General features: G+C 37.1%; 4 protein-coding genes across 6 annotated transcripts; all 4 read right to left on the bottom strand.

Annotated features, from left to right (window-relative positions):
* Positions 1–240: 240 nt before the first annotated feature.
* Positions 241–1944, bottom strand: LOC132190388 (dehydration-responsive element-binding protein 2D-like). The gene has a single exon (XM_059605364.2). The coding sequence runs from the start codon at positions 1472–1474 to the stop codon at positions 815–817; it is 660 nt and encodes a 219-aa protein (XP_059461347.1). The 5' UTR covers positions 1475–1944; the 3' UTR covers positions 241–814.
* Positions 1945–3735: 1791 nt separating this feature from the next.
* LOC132188994 (putative GTP-binding protein OBGC2) lies at positions 3736–10628 on the bottom strand. 2 transcript variants are annotated; one of them, XR_009440988.2, is made up of 11 exons: positions 10474–10628; positions 9247–9749; positions 8903–8994; positions 8497–8580; positions 7273–7350; positions 6176–6376; positions 6004–6111; positions 5265–5339; positions 4895–5115; positions 4153–4311; positions 3736–4027 (listed from the first exon to the last, which is right to left on the bottom strand). XR_009440988.2 is itself a non-coding variant. In XM_059603457.2 (10 exons), exons 1-10 carry the CDS (start codon positions 10566–10568, stop codon positions 4212–4214), a joined length of 1557 nt encoding a protein of 518 aa, XP_059459440.2. In that variant the 5' UTR covers positions 10569–10628; the 3' UTR covers positions 3736–4211. The 2 variants fall into 2 exon arrangements, 1 of the variants encoding a protein (XP_059459440.2); XM_059603457.2 differs by having other exon boundaries at positions 3736–4311.
* A 700-nt stretch (positions 10629–11328) lies between these two features.
* Positions 11329–15031, bottom strand: LOC132189929 (LisH and RanBPM domains containing protein). 2 transcript variants are annotated; one of them, XM_059604774.1, is made up of 7 exons: positions 14809–15031; positions 13555–13696; positions 12766–12913; positions 12615–12690; positions 12414–12525; positions 12152–12243; positions 11329–11784 (listed from the first exon to the last, which is right to left on the bottom strand). In XM_059604774.1, exons 1-7 carry the CDS (start codon positions 14839–14841, stop codon positions 11737–11739), a joined length of 651 nt encoding a protein of 216 aa, XP_059460757.1. In that variant the 5' UTR covers positions 14842–15031; the 3' UTR covers positions 11329–11736. The 2 variants fall into 2 exon arrangements, with proteins under 2 accessions (XP_059460757.1, XP_059460758.1); XM_059604775.1 differs by having other exon boundaries at positions 11329–11781.
* A 1648-nt stretch (positions 15032–16679) lies between these two features.
* Positions 16680–19271, bottom strand: LOC132191047 (pentatricopeptide repeat-containing protein At4g32430, mitochondrial). The gene is given in 2 exon segments (XM_059606069.2): positions 16680–16700; positions 16703–19271. Coding segments are annotated over 2 exon segments (2370 nt in total). The 5' UTR covers positions 19052–19271.
* Positions 19272–19913: the final 642 nt, after the last annotated feature.

Below are 19913 nucleotides of genomic sequence, written 5' to 3'. Positions count from 1 at the left end.
CAAAAAAAAAAAAAACTTCGCTTCACGTGGAACTCTCATGTACATGCTATTCAGAACAAAGTCAAAGTGATAATTTAAATAGAACGAGTTGTGGTGATTCATAGCTTATGGGTGTAATTGCAAATGTGATGTTAGTTTTGGCCTTTTGAGTGGGAGAAAGTGTAATTTACCAAAAATAAAATCTACTATATGTATATATACACTCATATCCATCAATTTATATGCCTCTTTCAGTTGCGAAGAGGGCGCTAGCAAGAAATGAGATGAGCATATACATGCATATGGCCGCATAGAACAAGACAGGAATGTTGGGAGTAATCCACAAACAGGCAAGCGTGACAGAGGAGGCAATCCTTCTCAAAAAAGACACAGCAGGCTAATGTAAGATTCCGGATTTTAATTGTAGCTGTCTGCGTTGCGCCAAAGCAGTCTTTTCTTCATACTTTTTTTCTGGGCTCACATTTTGTCAAAGCCAAAAATCTTTCACAAACATATCTTTGAAAAGATCATAATTTTGTATACATAACAACACAGACGAAACAGTCAGAGAAGAAGGTGACTGATTTCTTTCTCCTTATATTTACTGATTAATACATACAAGACTTCTATAATTAAACCCTCACCCCCCACCCCCCACCTATGAGCAAAAGAAACAGAAAAAATCAAATACAAGTGCCTTGACCCATGTGGGGTCGAGACCATCCATCTTATGCTATATATTTTCTATCTACACTAAAACTTTATAATATATGATGATGATGATGACGATGATATTTGGGCGACTTGGTCCCATCGATCCCATGAAACTTTTTAATCACATGCACCATGGTGATTGCAATGCATCCCAGCCGCTTCCATCCACAAAGTTGCCAGCAAAAATTCCAGCAGAGTCCCCCATGACTGCAGGGAAATCTAAAGACATGGCGGCCTCTGCCCAGATTGTTTCGTCAAACACAGGGAAGGTGGCATTCATATTCTCCCAGACCCCATCGATTGATCCCTCCTCGTTGTCGCCGAATTTCACTCTGAATTCGGCCTGATTTCCGTGGGGCTTAAGTACCATTTCGTTAGGAAAAGTATTTTGATAGACTATTGGGCCATTATTTGAAGCTGCAGCAGTACCTGAGTTTTCCATATTCTGGGTGTTGTTGGAAGTGGGTGCTGATGATGATAAATCAGGCAAATTGAGCTTTGCATCGGAGCCGTAGAGTTTACGTGCGGCAGCATCGTAAGCCATGGCGGCGTCGTAGGAGGTGTCGAATGTCCCTAGCCAGAGGCGGGCGCCTCGGTTCGGCTCGCGGATTTCCGCCACCCATTTGCCCCAAGTCCTCTGCCGGACGCCTTTGTAAGTGCACGTGGCATTCTCGGGGCCTCCTTTGCCCCTCATGCACCCTTTTCTTGAACTCGCCTGCGCAGGCTTCTTGCCCTGTTTTCTCTGCACAAGACTTCCCATATTATCAGCTGAGCTCAACATTTTGTTCCAGCAGATCGACTAGAATTGTAAGAAGAAGTAGATGGATATATAGAATGGAAGGAGGCATGAACAAATCCTATTTATATTCATCGCATTGGATATAGAGTAATGAGACACGACTGAAACGTGGCTTTTTTGGTGACTTGGGACTGCTACTTGGCATGATGAACCAGACTGCTCGTGTCCACGCCAAACCTCACTGTTTATTTTTCTTAGACCCACTTGGCCTTGCGATTTGTCTTCACACGAGCTCAGGTGGCAAACGGAGAAGGGCATGTTTTTTTTCTTTTATTTTTTATAGTTGGAGGGAGGGGAGAGGAGAGGAGGAGAGAGGAGAAGGAGGAGAGGAGGGTTAAGGGCGGGGAGAAATGGGATTTGGATAATTGTGAATTAGAATTTGGAGGCGGTGTGGTAAAGGGAGAAACGGTTGGGGATAAGAACATGGGAGGGTTCCCAAAATCTTTCAAAGATGACAGATAGCAGAGGGGAGTAGGTGATACGTGGGGGTTCCCAGTTCCCATGAAGTGGTGGAATGAGCGGCATTTATCCTTTTTGGAAGACTGGTGTCGCCTGACTTGTCTCGTCTGAACAGAATCAATGCACGTTGCGATTGTAGCAACAGTGAAATAAGGGGACCCACATGAGTTTTCCGATAAAGATCGCTTGGGAAATGAATCTTCCTCAATTTGAGTATATTCTTTTGCAGCGTTACTATGCGAATACGTCCTTTCCGCGTCTCAAATACCACAACGTAACGTAGTATCAGTAATGCTATAAATTTTTTTTTGAGTTTTTTTAAATGATTAAAGACTTTTAAAATTATCGAGAGATTAAAAGTTAATAAATTATATTTTAAATTCAATAGTGATTTTAAAAATTACATCAGAAGGATTCTATAAAAATTTATAACAGTACTCACGTAGGCATACATGAACCAACAACATTTAGACCACCTCTTTTTTTTTTTTTTTTTTTTTTTTAGCTAATTGATTTTGTAACTTTTAATTGATAATCTTGAACATCAACTATCACATATAAGTCATATAACTTCTTCTTTTTTACTGAGTGGGTTTACTAATATTCAGTAATTTCAAACTTACTAGTTTCTGATATAATGCAAATTGAACAATGAAAAATGATGCAAATTGGCAATACCTATTCCATTTTCAGTAGCATAATAACACTATTAGTATTAGCTAGTAAAAAGCTTTGGTTTAGACTTAATAATACATTTCAAAATCAAATATTGCCTCAGAACTAGATAATTATGGCTACCCATATGCTTGCCCCATAAAACTATTTCGAACTCACCATCAAATCATTATAACCAAGCCCAAGTGTGTACTTCTCTCAAAAGCCATCGAGAAAATTTAATTATTTCTTTTTTTCTTGGTAGATGAAAGAAAGAAGAAAAATAAATATATATAACCTTCAAAAGCTAAATAATTTCTTTTTTTCTTGGTAGATGAAAGAAAGAAGAAAAATAAATATATATAACCTTCAAAAGCTAAATAATTTTTACTTTTTGGCTTTTGATATTTAGAAACAAGGATGGAGTCAGCTTTAAATTTAAAGAAAAACTCAGGGCCAAAAATATTTTGGAGAGGGAACAATTGACAAAAAATACTTTAAATTATTATTTTTTTACCTTAAATTTTTTTTTCCTTGTAATTTGGTGGGGGGAGGGGGGGGGAGACCAGGGCCATTGCTGGCCACCCTCTAAATCCGTCTCTGTTTAAAAAGCTTGTCTTAAATAATCATATGAACCTCAAATGCTTTACACCCACCCTTCTGTCACTTACCCCTGCAGTGGGTCAAATTAATAACCTCCACTATAATTCCTCCCCAACTAATTAAGCTACCCTTCATCGATTACAATGACCACAATCCTTCATGTTACAAGCACGTTCTTCGTCCTTCATGTTACAAGCACGTTCTTTGTCGTGTGAGCATCAAACATGACACTCAGTTAGTCACCTAATGTCTCATGGTGCATTCTCTATCTACTACTAATAACCAAGCTTAAAGTGCTCTTAACGAATTTATGTGTATATATTTGGTTCAAATTCTATAAACCCCCTTGAATTTGGTCATGGTGGGGTGGCTCACAACTAGGGAGACCAAGGCCTAATCCCACGTCAACTTACGAATTCATAGCAAAGAGAAAAAAAGCATTTGATGGATTAAAATCATCTTGTCTGAGCAAGCAAAGTCTAATCTCAACCAATCTTAATAGAAAACGCAAAGGAGCACAATCAAAGTACACATAAAGTACACGAGAGAGATCTCTGATTAAGAAGAAAAAGACGAATACAAGTCCAGAAATTCAGCAAAATAAGAACTAGTGTATGCCATCATACAAGCATGATATACGAGTGGCTCAAAAGAATACAGAATGGTTAACATAGAAAAAATTTAATTACAATTTGACAATATTTTAAGATTAGCTCAATTAATTTCTAAAACATAAGATCCACCCAAATTCTCATCATATCCTTAATTAGGGCCCAACCGTATCCCAAAGCAGCTGCACTTACACCATCCAACCACTACCTGTAAATGCTCGTATGCAGTAATTTCCGTAAACTAATTGAATAGAACATATATGGATAGACACTAACTGACATGTACAAAAATGCCTATCTGCAGTGTATAAACAATAGCTCGACCAAAATTACCAAAGAGTGTAAAAGAGGCGGTGCAAATTGGTGGAGACTTTTGAGACGACTCTCAAGTCTTATGGTCGTACACTCAACTCCAAAGCTTCATCGGGATCTCTGCACTTCCTCAAGGCCGCCCTTATCTCCTTCAACATCTCATTTATCCTCATGCCTTTCCTGCAATAAACAACACAAAATGACATAAACAGTTAATGCTGCTTTTGGAACCAAAGAATGGGGAAAGACAAAAGAACCACGAACTATGATTTCTTTAAAACACATTAGTGAAATGATGATTAATACTTCTAGCAACAATAACACCGTGCATTTTTCCCTGATATTCTCTACCCAAAAAAAAAAAAACATGAAAAGTAATTTAGCTAAAGCTAATGATAAATTATGAGCTGACTTGGGACAAACAACATTGTTAGACTGCAGTAAAGAGGTACCACTAAATATAAATAATAAAGATTTAATAGAATTCTTCTCCATTACATGATGCATGAGCATGACATCATTGCGAAACTCCCTTTATCCTTTGGAAGAGAACAAGTGCTTAACATGCGAATAATTCCAGCAGCATGAGTCATAAAAGGACAAAAAATTTCAACTGTTTTTCCCATTTTGGGAAAAGGAATTGTATGAGAAGGATAATCAAAGAACAGAATACTCCTAGAAGTCTTCTACAAAAGCAGCAAACAAGTCACCTACACATAGTTCAATTATTATGAAACATATAAAAACAATGTAATGAACTTACAGAACACTAACTCCTACAACAGCACGAGGGCATGGATAGTCCTCAATTTCTTTATCCTTTTTATCTTTGCTATGAATCCCCGGATGAGATACATCTGAATGTCCACCTTCAGAGGGAAATGATTGACAAGCATCATCAGTGCTTGTTTCTGGCTCAGTAGACACGCCATCATTTCCAATCCTCATTATTTCTTCAGTCAAAGATGGAAGCCTGTCGACCGCCTGGAACAGTAGTCAGCATAAATCTTAAATTTCAAAAAAAAAACTGAAGAGATCCTACATTATATATATATATATAGCATTGGGGAAGGCAAGATTAGTACTAAATACTGGGCTCCCAAACCTGAAAAAGAACAATCACAGAGACATACCTCTGGAAGGTCAATCTTATTTAGCACCACAATGTATGGTCGTTCAAGGTAATCAGGATTGTACATTCGCAATTCCTGCAAGACCGTGAATATATCATTTATATGTGAAAGAATAAAAGTTAGTTATAAAGGAATAAGCACATGATAAGTTATTCTCATCGGGTTTCACATTAGAACTCCCACGGATAGCTAACCACAGCGGAGTAAGTTCAACATTGTAGGCTTTTTGCCTACAAATGTGACAGCTCAAAATCATGATCCTAATTTGCCACTCAGCTTTACCTACAATCTCAAACCACAGAGTGAGCAACTCTCTTCCTTGACAAGTGACACTTAAAAAGGGAAAGAAGTAACCTTTTTTTTCCCCTTTCTCAAAAAAAAAAAAAAAAAACTCTCTTGGAAATGAAGAAACTGGATTTCAAACATTTATCACAAATATGTCTAGATATTACTTTTTACATAATAAAGTTTGCTAAAATGAACCAGAAAAGAAAGGTACAACTAACAATCATTACTGGAGTTGGATCTGCCAAGAACCAGTTATAAAGACCTGAAAATGCGGATCTGGATTTGATCAACAACATATATCTAGTGAGGGTCATCCGAATACAAATCTAATTTAAATCACCATCCACCGCGATGATGTTTGAAACCACAAATTCCAAGTAACCAAGTGGAACCAACATTGATAGTAAGTTAAAAATATATAACTAGAATAATGACAGAAAGAAACACATACTTCTTTAACCGTTCTATAGTCATTTACAGGGTTTTCAGCAGCTGCATCAACAACATGAACCAATAGCCGAGTCCTCCTTAGGTGTCTCAAGAAATTGCGACCAAGACCCTGAAGGATGAAATTTTTTTAGCTTTATAATAAGCAGGCAATAGAGATGAAAAACATGCCATACCTTCCCCAGATGAGCACCTTCTATAAGACCAGGCAAATCAGCCAATGTTGCTTCAGATGAGTACATTCCTGCCCCCAGACTGGGATCACCATTAAGGCGTCCAAGGTTTGGCATTAATGTTGTGAAAGGATAATCAGCAATATCAGGTTTTGCAAGAGTAATGGCTGCCAGAAGGGTTGACTTTCCAGCATTTGGAAGTCCCTACAACAAGAGCAAGTAAACCTCTAGTAATCTAAAAGAAATTAATACTAACTTATAGAAGTAAGAACTACAAACTTGAATACATGCGAAATATAGTTAACTAAATCAATAGGAATGACTTCATCCTTAAATGTAAAGAAGGAACTTTGTTGGTTTTTCCCTTTTCCCTTTTCCATTCTCTTCATTCTTTATTTGACCATAAATTCTACTACACAATTTATGACTGAAAATTATTAGACTCTACCACGGAAAAGTTTCCTACCCAAAAATTGATAACAATTATAACATAGGCAACTGCTCATGGAACCAAGCTCTCCCAGTAAAAAAAAGAAGCATAAAAAGTCAAGCCACTCAAATCTAAAGCTACATTTTAACCTTTCACCATAAATAGGACTTCACAGCCATCAGGGTCTAAATGCTATTGTTGTCCAAACTAGATTCCACACTTCAAAAGATTCTTCACAAAATTGATTATATGAACCTCGCATTATCAGTGGGCTCAAAAGAATCTGGCGGATATTCATCAACCCAAAAACATCGACTGGTTCGACATTTGGATGACAAAAGATGTTGGTCAGAGTGTCAGGCTAAAACTGAATTGTGTTAGTTTGATTAGGACAAGGCAAACTGTGTCTGAAAATCAAGATCAGGTAGGACACAGGTCAATCTGGTTTGACAAATAATGCTGAGAAAGTTTTCCAGTTTGGGTCATTTATTGCCTGTTCTTGGTAAGTACTGAGCACAATTCTTTCATTGACCTTTTATCATATACAATAATCATTAAACTTTGAGTATCATTACTTCAAATAGAAACAGAATCACCAGAAAAGCATATAATTATAAGAAAACCATGATACAAACATGCATAAAACGAAAAGGAAATAAGCAAGACTTACAACTAAACCAACATCAGCAACAACTCGGAGAATCAACTCCAAACTAACCTCCTCCCCAGGTTGACCAAGAACCAAAACCTGCAAGATATTAGAAAAAATTAACATATATTTGCGATATGAAAGGAATCACTCGTAAATCTTGACTGCCCAAACAAAGTGTAGTAATAGGTGAAGTACAGGGTAAAAATACTCTACTTGAGCAGGTCCTATAAACAATAAAAAATGATAAAAACTAAAAGTAGCTATATGAAAGCATGAAGGCAATTCACTTTGTCACTTATTGTTAAGTTAAACACGTGACCGTGAATCTTGAACCCATGACCACATCCTCCACCATGTTCTCATAGGAAGAGTTGCTACTTGAGATAGAATTCATTGACGAGACAAACCACTTATATGGCACAAATTTAATGTTACTGAAAATGTTGTGTTTTCAGGGGGGAAAAAATGAAAGATTCTTTTTCACCATAATGAATAGAAAGGAAAAAGTGAATTAAGATGGAACAGAATGGAATAAAAAGGATTGGCATGTTGCTTGTCCAGTGTGTTTGGAAATTTACACAAGGAGCGAGGAGGAAGAAATATATAACTTTACTATTATGCCCCTTAAATTTTATTTGTGATTTGACAGAATGAAGGTAAAGCCATCATTTCCCCTAAAATGCTCATCCCACATTCAGGCAGAACGCATATAGGGGGAAAGAAACGGAATAGGTGGGGTTGGGGTTCCAAGGCTTTCCCCCGTTCTACTCCTCATGGTTTACCTACTCCCAACCAAGCTGCAAAAGCTAACAAAATAAATTAATATGATAAATCTTTCTCTCACAACCCCTCCCAACTCCAGCTCTGTTTATATCAGGAACTCTAGCAAAATAAACACGTGCAGATAAATCTGATTACTCAACCCAATCTGACAGATGAAGTAGTTGCTTGATCCAATTGAAACAACACTTATGAAGCTATGGGTGATTTCATCCTCTATCAGGCATTTAACTTGCAAGAAGATCAATTCATCGTGCCCCAACTAAGAAATGTTTGGATTAGATTCTCCAAAAAAAAATTGCTCAAGAAGAAGAAGAAAAATTGAACCTGAACATGTCTCAAAGGAGATACGCTACACAATTTTTTTTATATAAGTAATAATTTGTGGGAGGGGGAAGGGGAGATTTGAAGATCCACTACATAAAACTCAAATTTAAACTAAATGAAAGCACCCTTTTTAACCTTATCACTATCATCTCTCATCACATTTGTGGTCAAAGCCATCAACTTTTTCCTTCGATGCTCTGGCAAATCTACCAAGCTTATCTGCAAAAAAAAAAAAAAAAAAAAAAAAAAAAAGGCCTAGATGTCAATTACATGTTAATGTTAAGCATATACAATTTAAAAATGTGCTTTAGACCCAGATGATAACCTGGAGGCCCATTGAACATGCATGTAAAATTTTAGTTCAAAATATTTTACCAAAATGACTTAACATCAAAGACGAATATAACTTTGGAAAACAAATAAAAGAAAGAAATAGCAACTATGCCACATGCATCAGTTAGGTAATAAAAAGTCACAAATGCTATGCACTTAATCTTACACTAAGAAGAATAAATTAAGAAAATAAAATTGATTTCCTTACCCCTCCTTGTCCACCCCTTGCAACAAGGACTTCGTCACCTGGATGTGCTAGATCAGCCAACAACTTCCCCCGTTTACGTTTCACAACCGTTCCTGTCACATTAGCTCATATAATGAGAGAACACAAGTGGAAGTAGCTACATTTACCAAATGTATGGATGAGTATTGACAATCCTATCAGATTCTCATCCTTGCTTGAACTGGAGATAATAAAGGGAGGGGGGAACCACCTTCATAATCAGATCTAATACAGGACATTCTCCAATATAATTCTGGCAGACATCTTTCACAAAATTAACAATATGACATACAAACCGCTCAGGAAAAAAAAAATAACATACTAACCTAAAGGCACGGGAATACGCAAAGTTGGTGCAGCGAATCCATTATGCAACTGTGAAGTCAAAACACCCATTGCATCAACATTTCCGCCACGCTTTGCATTATACCGGCCTTTCTTGTGAAATTCCAATAATGAATCTTTTCCTTCATCCACATATAATATGACATCACCTCCATGCCCACCCATAGGAAGGACAAGTGACCCATCAAAATCCCTTTTATACAAACTTTTCTTCCTTGCCTTCTCCTTGTCATGTTTTCCTTGAGGCTTACCAGCCCTCGGATTAGGCATGTTAAGAATAGCACCATGGCCTCCATCTCCCGCACGGACTGTGATGATGGCCTGATCAAAATACTTGTGAGGTTCCTTTATCAATGTATCAGTGCTCGAGGAAGGAGACTCTCTCGCCCCGGCAAGTCTGCACTTAACTGCATAGAAAGCAAAATTTCCAGAGTTGCTTCTGATTCGACCATGCCTATAGATAAGAAGGCCTTCGGATCTATTACTGCAATAAGAAGACGCGAGAAAAATAAAGCAAAAGATGTTGTATAAGAGATTCCCAGTTCAATTATAGAAATGAAGGTTGCAATGGAAATAATTATGTTCAGTTTAATCATTGAAATGGGGGATTTCAATGGAAATAACCATGTTTATTTCATAAGTTCACACATAAAACATAGCTCTACTTCTTCCACTTTTGCCTTCGTCTTGTTTCAGTGGTAAATAGCTTTAGAAAATTTATATATGTTATGATAGTGCAGTTGAAGCACATTCGCATCACTATTTGTCAGCATATATAAATCACAAGCTCTTAATAAGCGGTTAAAAACTGAAACACCAGGTGCCTTCATAAATGTGCATCCGGAGTTACGATTAAATATAGTTACCAATTACAACTCTGGAAATGTAGAACCCATCAACCAGACAGTAATTCCCTCGTCATATTGCTGCGACACGTTAGGGTAAGAACAAAAATAATGGAATAAGTTTCAAATCTCTTCGACATCTTAATCATACAAGGCCCGAGAAAATCTCAACCCCAACCTTACTAAAGCAAAATATTGTATCTTCCCTTTCTCATAATTTTCTTGCAGATTTTCCAGGCGACAAAACGCACCATCAAATTAGGGTTTTTCTTTAATTTTCAAGAACTGTCAGCTCATTTCATTGAAGACTAGGAAAATAAAAACGAAATAAGAAACTTCTTTTAAGAAAGAAAGAAAGAATACCTTTCCCGGAAAATTCGAGCGGAGGAAAACGTGTTCTTATCAAAGCGTACGTTGAGATACGAAGGTAGGGATTGTTGAGCAATAAGAGAAAGCATTATCTGTAAGAGCAGAGTAGCCTCGTCAGTGGGAGAGTGTCAGAGAGGGAGAGAAGCTGGAATCGCTGACCGTTTTATGAGACCGTGAAACCGCGCGTCTTGTTTTAATACGGCATCGCTCTTTACCCGTTTTTTTAGTGGCGGATACGGCCCGTCGTTTAAAAGAATGCCGCCTCTTTTGGTAAGCGAATGCTGTCTGCCCTATTAGCTAAAACGTCGTGAAATGGGTTGAAAAATATTTTATTCAGACTGGTTTGAAAGAAATTTTTGTCTTTAAATAAATAATATTTATGTTGGATCATTATTAGCTCAAATGCCATCCTATATAAAAAGTAGACAAAAATTTCTTTCAAACCAGTCTGAAAAAAATATCCTCCAATTTATTTAAAATATCCTCCAATGTCTATAACGTCATTAATAGCAATTTACTAACTTAGACTAAATTTAATGTGCATTTTAAATTTTTATAGACACTTGTCACTATTTTAAATGGGTTGAAAAATATTTCCTCTAAACTGGTTTGGAAGAAATTTCTATCATTTTTTTATCTCATCCGCAATAGAAAAAAGTTTTCTTCCAAACTAGATTTAAGAAAAACTTTGCGATTTTCACATGCATTTTTAATAAAGTTGATGCATGTAAAAATCACACGTTCTATGGACAAATAATGCATATGAAAATCACATGCTTTAAGAAAATATATTAGTTTAATAGACTAAATTAAAAATCCATTATTTCAAGATATCGCCAGAACCTTACATTAAGCAACAAAACTGAAATCCTTAGGGTAGATATCAATAGAAAACCTGAGATTACAAAATATTCTGGATTCTCTAATGTCTGTAATAAGCAAGGCAACATATACAAGCCACACATGTGGATAAACTAAATTGCTAATTAAGACAAGCCCATTTTGCACGAAGTTAAGGGCAATCATGATTCTCCTTGAGCATGCGAGAGAAAGAGGAATGCCTCTCACTAAACGCAGGAAAACAAATACAAGAGACAGCACACTCGCTCTCTTTTACAGATGAGCTGCATTGATGACTCCTTTTTAGTCACGACCAAACCTTACACCAAATAATGCATATACACGGCAACAAAAGCTCAAGCTGAATATGCCTCCACCACCCTGGCCGGCAATGCTTCAAACACATTCATCCATTTATTAGCTTTTGAGAAAATCCTTCAAGGAAAATGGTGGAAGCGCATCCTGCTAAACCACAACAAAAAGAGTAAATTCACCCATCATTACTTCTGCTCATTCACATTTCATGTGCTGTAAATGGCTTCCCTGTTCATGGAGCATGGTCCTGGCCACTATTTAATCGAGAAATATGTAATATTGACCAAATGTTTTTTCCTAAAGTGTCGAGGAATTTACTACTAGAAACAAGTGTCAACAATTCTGCCACTCCTAAGAAGCAGAGTCTTTAAAAACTAGGAAATCAAAGTCCAATTTATTTTCACGCTTCCTGTTTCCAAGGATATAACAAGGCAAACTATGCCAGAAGCTATTATATGACCAGAAATTAGAAAAAACGTGGAGCCCTCAGAAAGAGAATTCATCAACTGCATCTTACCTTGCCAATCTCTTGACTTAAGCATTGTCTAACTACTGTTGTCTGTTGTATCAGCCTCTCCATTGCTGTGTAGCTGGGCAGGTTCATGTGTGCTGACATTAATCATTAGCCACAAGAAACACATTAATTAATCAAAGTAATTGATATTATAGATTGTGTGACAATAATATATACTCAGCAACTGATCCTTGAAGGGAAAACATAAATCTTATGAGCATCCTTAGAAAATGCACGACAGCACATAGGAAATCAAGTAACAAACCTAGAATTGCCCGATTCAAATTATCTGCAACTTGCTGCCTGTACTCCAAGCCAAGCAGATGAAACATTGGGGATTTATCTGGCTCTTCATACGCAAGCAGTGCCATAAAGTCCTGATGGCAACAACAATGTATTTCATTACGATAAAAGAGATAAATGCTGTGGAGGTAGCCAAGAAAATTTGACTCAAAGAGAAACATACTTCAAGTTTTTCAATGTACTTTTCCACCTTCCCAAAAGTGGTAAACCTCGTCATAGCAAACTCCAAAGCTTCTGTGCTGGCAAGGAAACAAAAATTTATAAAACAGGAAATATGTAACTCATCTTGGAAATGTCATTGCTACTCTGGTTACCATTTTCTAGAGCGGACAAGTTCACCAAAATGAATGCTCAATAGATCAAAGTGCAAGTCCTCATTTTTTTCTAACAAGTCATGTGCCAGCTCATTTGTCAGCTCAATGGCCTTTAGTGCATTTCCCTCCAGGGCAAAACAAAAAATTCCTGACCAAAAATGATATAATTAGAAGCATCATCAAACAAGTACTCAAATAGGTACAAGAGCGTAAAATAAAATATATATTACTACTCTCTACAGAAATTAATAAGAAAAAGGGTATAGCAAGTCAGCAGAATCCATATTTATTTTTTCTACAGTTGTCCCCCAAAGAATGTGTTGCCACAAATTTATGACAAAAATATAAACATTTTAAGCAGATTGATCAGCAAGGCATTCAGCCACATTAAAGTATGACCAGATATTTGCAGCTACTTGGCCGGGCAAGCAACACTTGAGAGACTTTTTTCCATGTAGGAACCCACTAAATCAATATGCATGCCATACAGCCAACAATGAAGCAATCCTAATAACTTAACACTCAAATCACACTGAGATATCTACAAGAAATTTTCAGCCACTCCAGAAACAATGTTTCTATTTATGTTTCTATATAGATGCTTACCCCCATATAAGCATCTATAGAAACTACAATGAAAATTTAGTAAAAAGATGTAAATGCTTGATGCATGCAACAATAGAGGTGTGTGCTCCGGAAGTGTAAGTAACCAATTTGAATAATGCTGTCTTTGAGAAACTTCAAAGCTCTGAATCCTACTTTCCCTACCAAAATAGTAATTTCACTTACTTTTTCTTTTCTCCATGTCCTCAAGATAATCAGCAGGCTGCTTCATCCCAGTGCAAGCAACAAATGAATCTACGGTTTCATTAAAGCAATTGTGAACAAGATATGATAGAACAACGTTGCGGACGTCATCGTCATTGATAGCCTGTCAACGTCAAGAAAAAGTCACTAAAATTTTGAAAGATATGCCCATAGAGGGACAGTACTAAAGAAACAACACAATGATGATTTTCATAGTGGATTTTCATCGTCTGAAGGAAAAAAATATGCATAAGAAGATAAAATTATAATACTAGAAAGGAAACTAATGGAAGACCTTGAGACAACAATAGTATAGATCCTCTCCAGTAATTGGAGATGTCCAGTTCACTTCAAAAGCATCTGTTGGATTGTGAGTCCACATTTAAGGAGGATCCCACATATAGAAAAGGCTTATGCAGTGACTGTAGATAATCCAAATCTACAGGCATGAAGTTTACCACTGCCCATATAACATGTAGGTTTAGTTTCCTTAAACAGAAAATATGACACGCTGGTAAGTATCTTTACAATTGCATCATCAGTAATATTACACTAAACTTCGAGTCTTATACAAAACAAATACGCAAAGCAAAGGCTACATATTCCATAGGAACCACATCCGGTACCAAGTATGAATATTTTCACACACAAGATTGTGTTCCAACATAAAGTTATGAGCCAAAGTTGTGATCAGCAATATGCATGTCCTAGTGTCATATAAGCCCAAAGATCAGATCAGACATTTACAGGAAGAACCCAACACCCAGAAGTGAAAGCACTACGCCTCGAATACTTGCTCACGCCACTTTCCAAATTATATATAGCAATCAATACGTGGACTCATATATATGCTTGCAGATATAAGGATCCATGTTTTCCACCAAAATATAAGGCCCGGGTGTGTTGTGTAAATTGGGTCTGGGAAAACCTCTGATAATGTTAATTACAAGGTAAACCTTCGCAAACAAAATCCTCGTCCTATCCAACCCATTGTACAATAAGAACCAAAAAAAAAAACCGAACAAGAAAACATTAAAATGGGATTCCGATGATTAACTAGAAAAGAGTCAACATCATAAGCAATGCGATGAAACTGAGGCAATTATCACAGTATAAGTAATCTAATTTTGCATAGAAATACTCTCTCTCTCTCTGTACGATTACAAAATAAAAACCTCCCCACATGCTTAAACACAAATTCCAAGAGATTGAACGAAAGGGGCATCAGAAACTTACAACGTGCTCGTAGTGGCGGGGATCAACGTCCATGGTCGAACTAAAAACACGACGAAAGGAAAAGTAAAGGTTTTGGGCCTTTGGTTTTGTATCCCAAAGAGTGCCTTAAGGGTGAGAGAAACCTTGGCGGCGTTTCAATGTCCGAGACTCTCTGACGAGTCTAGCTAGGCACTCGGATCAGAAAAAGAGGGAGAGAGAGAGACAGAGAGAATAGATAACTTGCATAGTATCGTTAGTTCGGTCGCAATCTTGGCTTTGAAATTTTATTTTTTATTTTTTTTAATTCAAATAAGGGAAATAAAAAATAATAATAATAATTAAAATAAAAAATAAAAATTAACGAGAAGGGTCATTGCCACTCCTAATACAAAGAGAATAAATAAAAGAAGTGTGAATACTTCCATACATATGGTGAGAACTAAGAAGCGGTCCATCTAACTACATGATGTGAACCAAAGTTAGCACATCTATAAATTTTCAAAGCTCTCCATTCACGTATGGTGAGAAGCAGCCCATCTAGCTACATGATGTGAACCAAAGTTAACACATCTAAAAATTTTCAAAGCTCTTCATTCTGGAATGGAGAGCAGCTAATGCTGGATATCAGCTAAAACCAATTCAGTGTTCCAATTAGAAAAAAGATGAGGGTTGTTAATGGCTAAGACTATAACCAAAGAGTCACATTCGATGATCAATGAAGAGCAGCCAGTCTAACCACCAAAAGAGCTACATGGAAATAACCAGTCAATTGTAGTAGTGGGTATGCGAGGAGTGTATAAGCGATCGATTATAACCGTCCAATAATTGCCAATCGTTAATTGTTTAATCATATAATCATTTTGAAGGTGTTTGGAAATAACCTTCAATAGCTTATAATGAGACGGTTAGTAGTTTTAGGAGTAGGTGAAGGCGATTAGTAACCGCTAACCGTTTATCCTTATATATATTTATATATACAAAACAATGTCAATAGGCCCAAACACACCATTAATAAACCCAAAAACTCATATATAAAAAGTAGTTTATAACCGCCAATTATTGGTTTTAACAATCGCTATCTGTCTAAACGTTGTAGCAATTGTAGTTATTAAAATCTAATAATTGCCTTAGGCAATAATAGCAACCACTTGTACAAACCTAGGTGATATTTTGTGTTAAGCATGATTTGTGCCATCAGCAATCATAGAGCTACAAAATTAAAAAAATAATAATAAAAAAATAAAATAAAAATAAAATAAAATAAAAAGTATTGTATTATTTTTTAAAAAATCATTAGTAAGTAAAGTGTAAATAAATTGAGTGATTTTAAAACATAACACTTTTATTATAATTTTTTTACAAATTAACGTGAGAGTGGTACATATCTCTCGCGTAAAATAGAACATTTGTGACTTAAAAGCACAAATGCACCCAACATGAACATCCATGTATAATATTAGCCAACTCTTGCTCTGCAATTTTTTCCTCCCAATAAATCTTTACAAGTCAAAAGCAGTGGCAAGAAGAGACACCCCCAAAACTAGCACCTCATAGAAACATGGTCATGGAATGCTTAATCTGATCTACAAATTTCCTCTATGGATGTTTCCACCCAAAACCTGCTATCATCTTATAATTCAAAACTATGAAACCTGTATCCCTTCTTCCTGCTATTATCATCCTACAATTCAAAACTATGCTGTGCGAACGCTAACAATGTATTTTACCCATTATTAAATGCCTCTCTGGAACCAGTACTGGATGGTGCATCCAACAGGTGTGTGTGTGTAGGAGGGGCTCCAAAATACCTGCTTAAATAAAGCCTCATTTTTCCGAAAATATGAGAAATACAATCATGAATTTGATTCAAAAAATTATATGTAAATTAGCCCTCAATATTGAAGGGCACCTTGTGGTGCCCTTCTTCTACGAGGTTATCTTGCAGATGGTCTCTTTCCCTCCCTCTCGCTCGCTCTCTCAAAAATTTCATTTCTAATCCTAGGCATTCTGCCATCCTACATATCCCCTCAGCTTGTGGGTGGGACATGTCACCTGATGAGAAGCCATGCAAGTACAAGGAACCACCAGCATCACTAGTACTATCCACCCAACTAAACCCTATTTCCTTCTTCACCCCTCTTTCTCTCATCCCTTTCCTAATTTTTGCTACCTTTTCCCATTGCCCCTTCTCAGCATATAAGTTGGACATCAACACATATGAACCTGACCCCATTGGCTCCATCTCCATCAAAGCATCAGCAATCCTCTCACCCATCTCGACATTCCCATGTATCCTACAAGCCCCAAGCAAGCTTTGAAACACAGACAATCCTGGCTGTCCTGGAATCCGACCCACCAAGTCCTCTGCCTCCTCCAACCGTCCTGCACGGCCCAACATATCCACCATACAAGAATAATGCTCTGAGGACAGTTCAATTTGATATTCTTTAACCATAGACTCGAATAGCTGACGGCCCATATCAACCATCCCCTTTCTACTGCATGCGGTTAGAACAGAAAGGAAAGTGATTGAGTCAGGTCTTGACCCTTCCCTCTCCATCTCCTTGAATAATTTTAACACTGATTCATAGTCTCCATGCCTAGCATAGGCAGAAATTATTGCTGTCCATGAAAATTGAGTTTTTTGGGGCGTCTCACTGAAAACTTTTTGAGACTCCCAAATGCTCCCACGCTTTCCATACATGTCAAGGAGAGCACCTGACACAATTGGATCAGTGCAAAGTCCAGATTTTATTAAATAGGAGTGGCATCGCTGGCCATGTTTTAAAGAAATATCCTCAGCAGCCCCAATTGCACTCAAGACACTACCAAAGGTATATTGGTTTGGCTTGGACTCTGTGATTGCTGAAAGGAACGTGTACAGAGCTTCTTGAGACATCCCATTCTGAGCATACCCAGAAATTAAAGCATTCCAAGATATGATTTCTCTGCAGTTAAGCTCCTCAAAGATCTTCAGTGAGGCTTGCATGGTCTCAAACTTAGCATACATGGTAATGAAGCTATTGCAAACATTTGGGTCAGACAAAAAGTTAGTCTTCATACAAAACCCATGAATCATTTGACCTTCTTCTCCCAAATTCCTGATTGATATGGCATGGATTAGTCCGACAAATGTAACCTCATTTGGGTATATACCATCCAATCTCATCTCGTTAAAAAGAGACACAGCATCTTCTTCATTTACAGAAATCATCGTAGTCCAAGAGACTACATTGCGATCATTCATGATATGAAAGACCAATTTGGCATCTTCAACAATCTCACACTTTGAATACATCGAGATCAGAACATTACAGACCGAAACATGTTTCCCATATGCTGTTTTTATAATTAAACCATGAATCTGTCTCCCAAGCTCTAATGTTCTTTCGTGACCACAGGCCGAAACTGCACTAGTAAATGAGACATGGTCAAGTTTCATGCCTTCTCTCACCATTTCAATGAATGCCAAAATTGCCTCAAACCCGTGATCTCCCTCCTGAGTGTACCCTGATAGCATTGCATTCCACGAGACCAAATCCCGATTTGGCATTTCATCAAACACTCTCCTAGCTTCCACTAATCGTTTGCATCTTGAATACATCGATATAAGTGCATTCCCAACAAAAACTTCATAATAGAATCCAAATTTCATTGCAAGAGAATGCAATTGCAATCCGAAGAGAAAACCTTCATCGTCTGAACAAAATGCAAGACCTGTAGTATAAGTCACAGGATCAAAAACAATCCCGTTCAAATTCATCCGAAGAACAAAACTCAATGCGTCCTCACTCTTTTGGAATCCCGAAAGCACGGTATTCCAAGAAACAATATCCGGATCAGTAAGGTTCTCAAAGATACATGAAGCCTTTTCAAACTCTCCAGATTTACAATACATATTCATCAAAGAATTCGAAACCGTAATGTACGAAACAAAACCAGAGGAAACAGCGAACCCGTGGATTTGGCACCCGGGTTTTTGGTCTCCACAACAAGCCTTGAGCGCGAGCGCCACAGTAACTTTATCAACATTGTCGACAAAACCCAATTGAAGCTGCTCCTTGAAGACGTCAAGTGCTTGAAAGGGAAGGTTTCTACGCAAACAGTCGAGCATGGAACGGTTAGTGAAGGCAGCGTTTGGGTGGGAAATTTGGCCGAACAGGTGGTATCCATGATTGAGTGAGCCAAAGTTTATTAGGCGATTTGACCGTTGCTTGGGTAATACTAAGCTGAGGATTTTGAAATGAAGTTGGCGGGTAATCATGAGAATCTAACGATCCACAGTTGGGATGAGAAGAGAGGCTGAGAGAATCTAACGATCCTGCCCTCCCTTTTTCTCAAACTGTTTCTCCTCTGTTTCTCTCACTTTCTCTCTCTCTCTCTCTCTCTCTCAGCCTCTCTCTTTCGTGCTTTCGCTCTCCTTTTCTCACTTTCCCCCCCACTGTTTCTTTCCCTTCTCTCTCGAACTTTCTGTCTCTCTCAAACTCTCACTCTCTCAAAGTCTCTCTCTCTTTGTAAAATATGTGTCCTTCAAAGAAAAAACAGTTAAAAAGAATTGGATTATATCAATTGATTAGATAGTAACATGAAAACTATTAAAATATGTAAATATGTATTTTAAATATAAAGTAAAGATACTAATAGTTTAATAGATACTATAGTCCATAGAGAGTCGGAGACCTTAGTAAATTTAAGAGATTTTTTTGGAGGTAAATTAAAAAATATATTAGATACAAGGAAAATAACTCCAAAATAATTGCTTAAGTGTGTTTAATGACTTCTGTCTCATGAGACAGTAGCGTCCAACCAATTAAGTTATTGCTTAAAAATACAATTGATAAATTACTAGTCTAGCATTTTACCCCTACAAAAATGAGATCCTAGCTCCGTACGTGAGTGTGTTTTGCGTTCTACCTTTTTGAATAAAATAAAGGCATTTGCTTCAAACTAGTTTGGAGAAAATTTTCTTCAACCTAGTATAATAAATGCTAAATATCACTTTGAGATTTAATCTTAATCGTTACATAAACTATAGTATACATACTGTTATTAAAATAACAGCATATAAGTCGGATCCATCTCTTATATGTTTTCTTTAATATTTTAACAGTCATTTATTGTCATTT

Source organism: Corylus avellana, chromosome 9 (assembly GCF_965113065.1).
Source record: "Corylus avellana chromosome 9, dhCorAvel1.hap1.2, whole genome shotgun sequence".
NCBI lineage: Eukaryota > Viridiplantae > Streptophyta > Magnoliopsida > Fagales > Betulaceae > Corylus > Corylus avellana.
The sequence above is the reverse complement of the archived record's forward strand: the minus strand, read 5'-3'. Positions and strand labels throughout refer to the sequence as shown.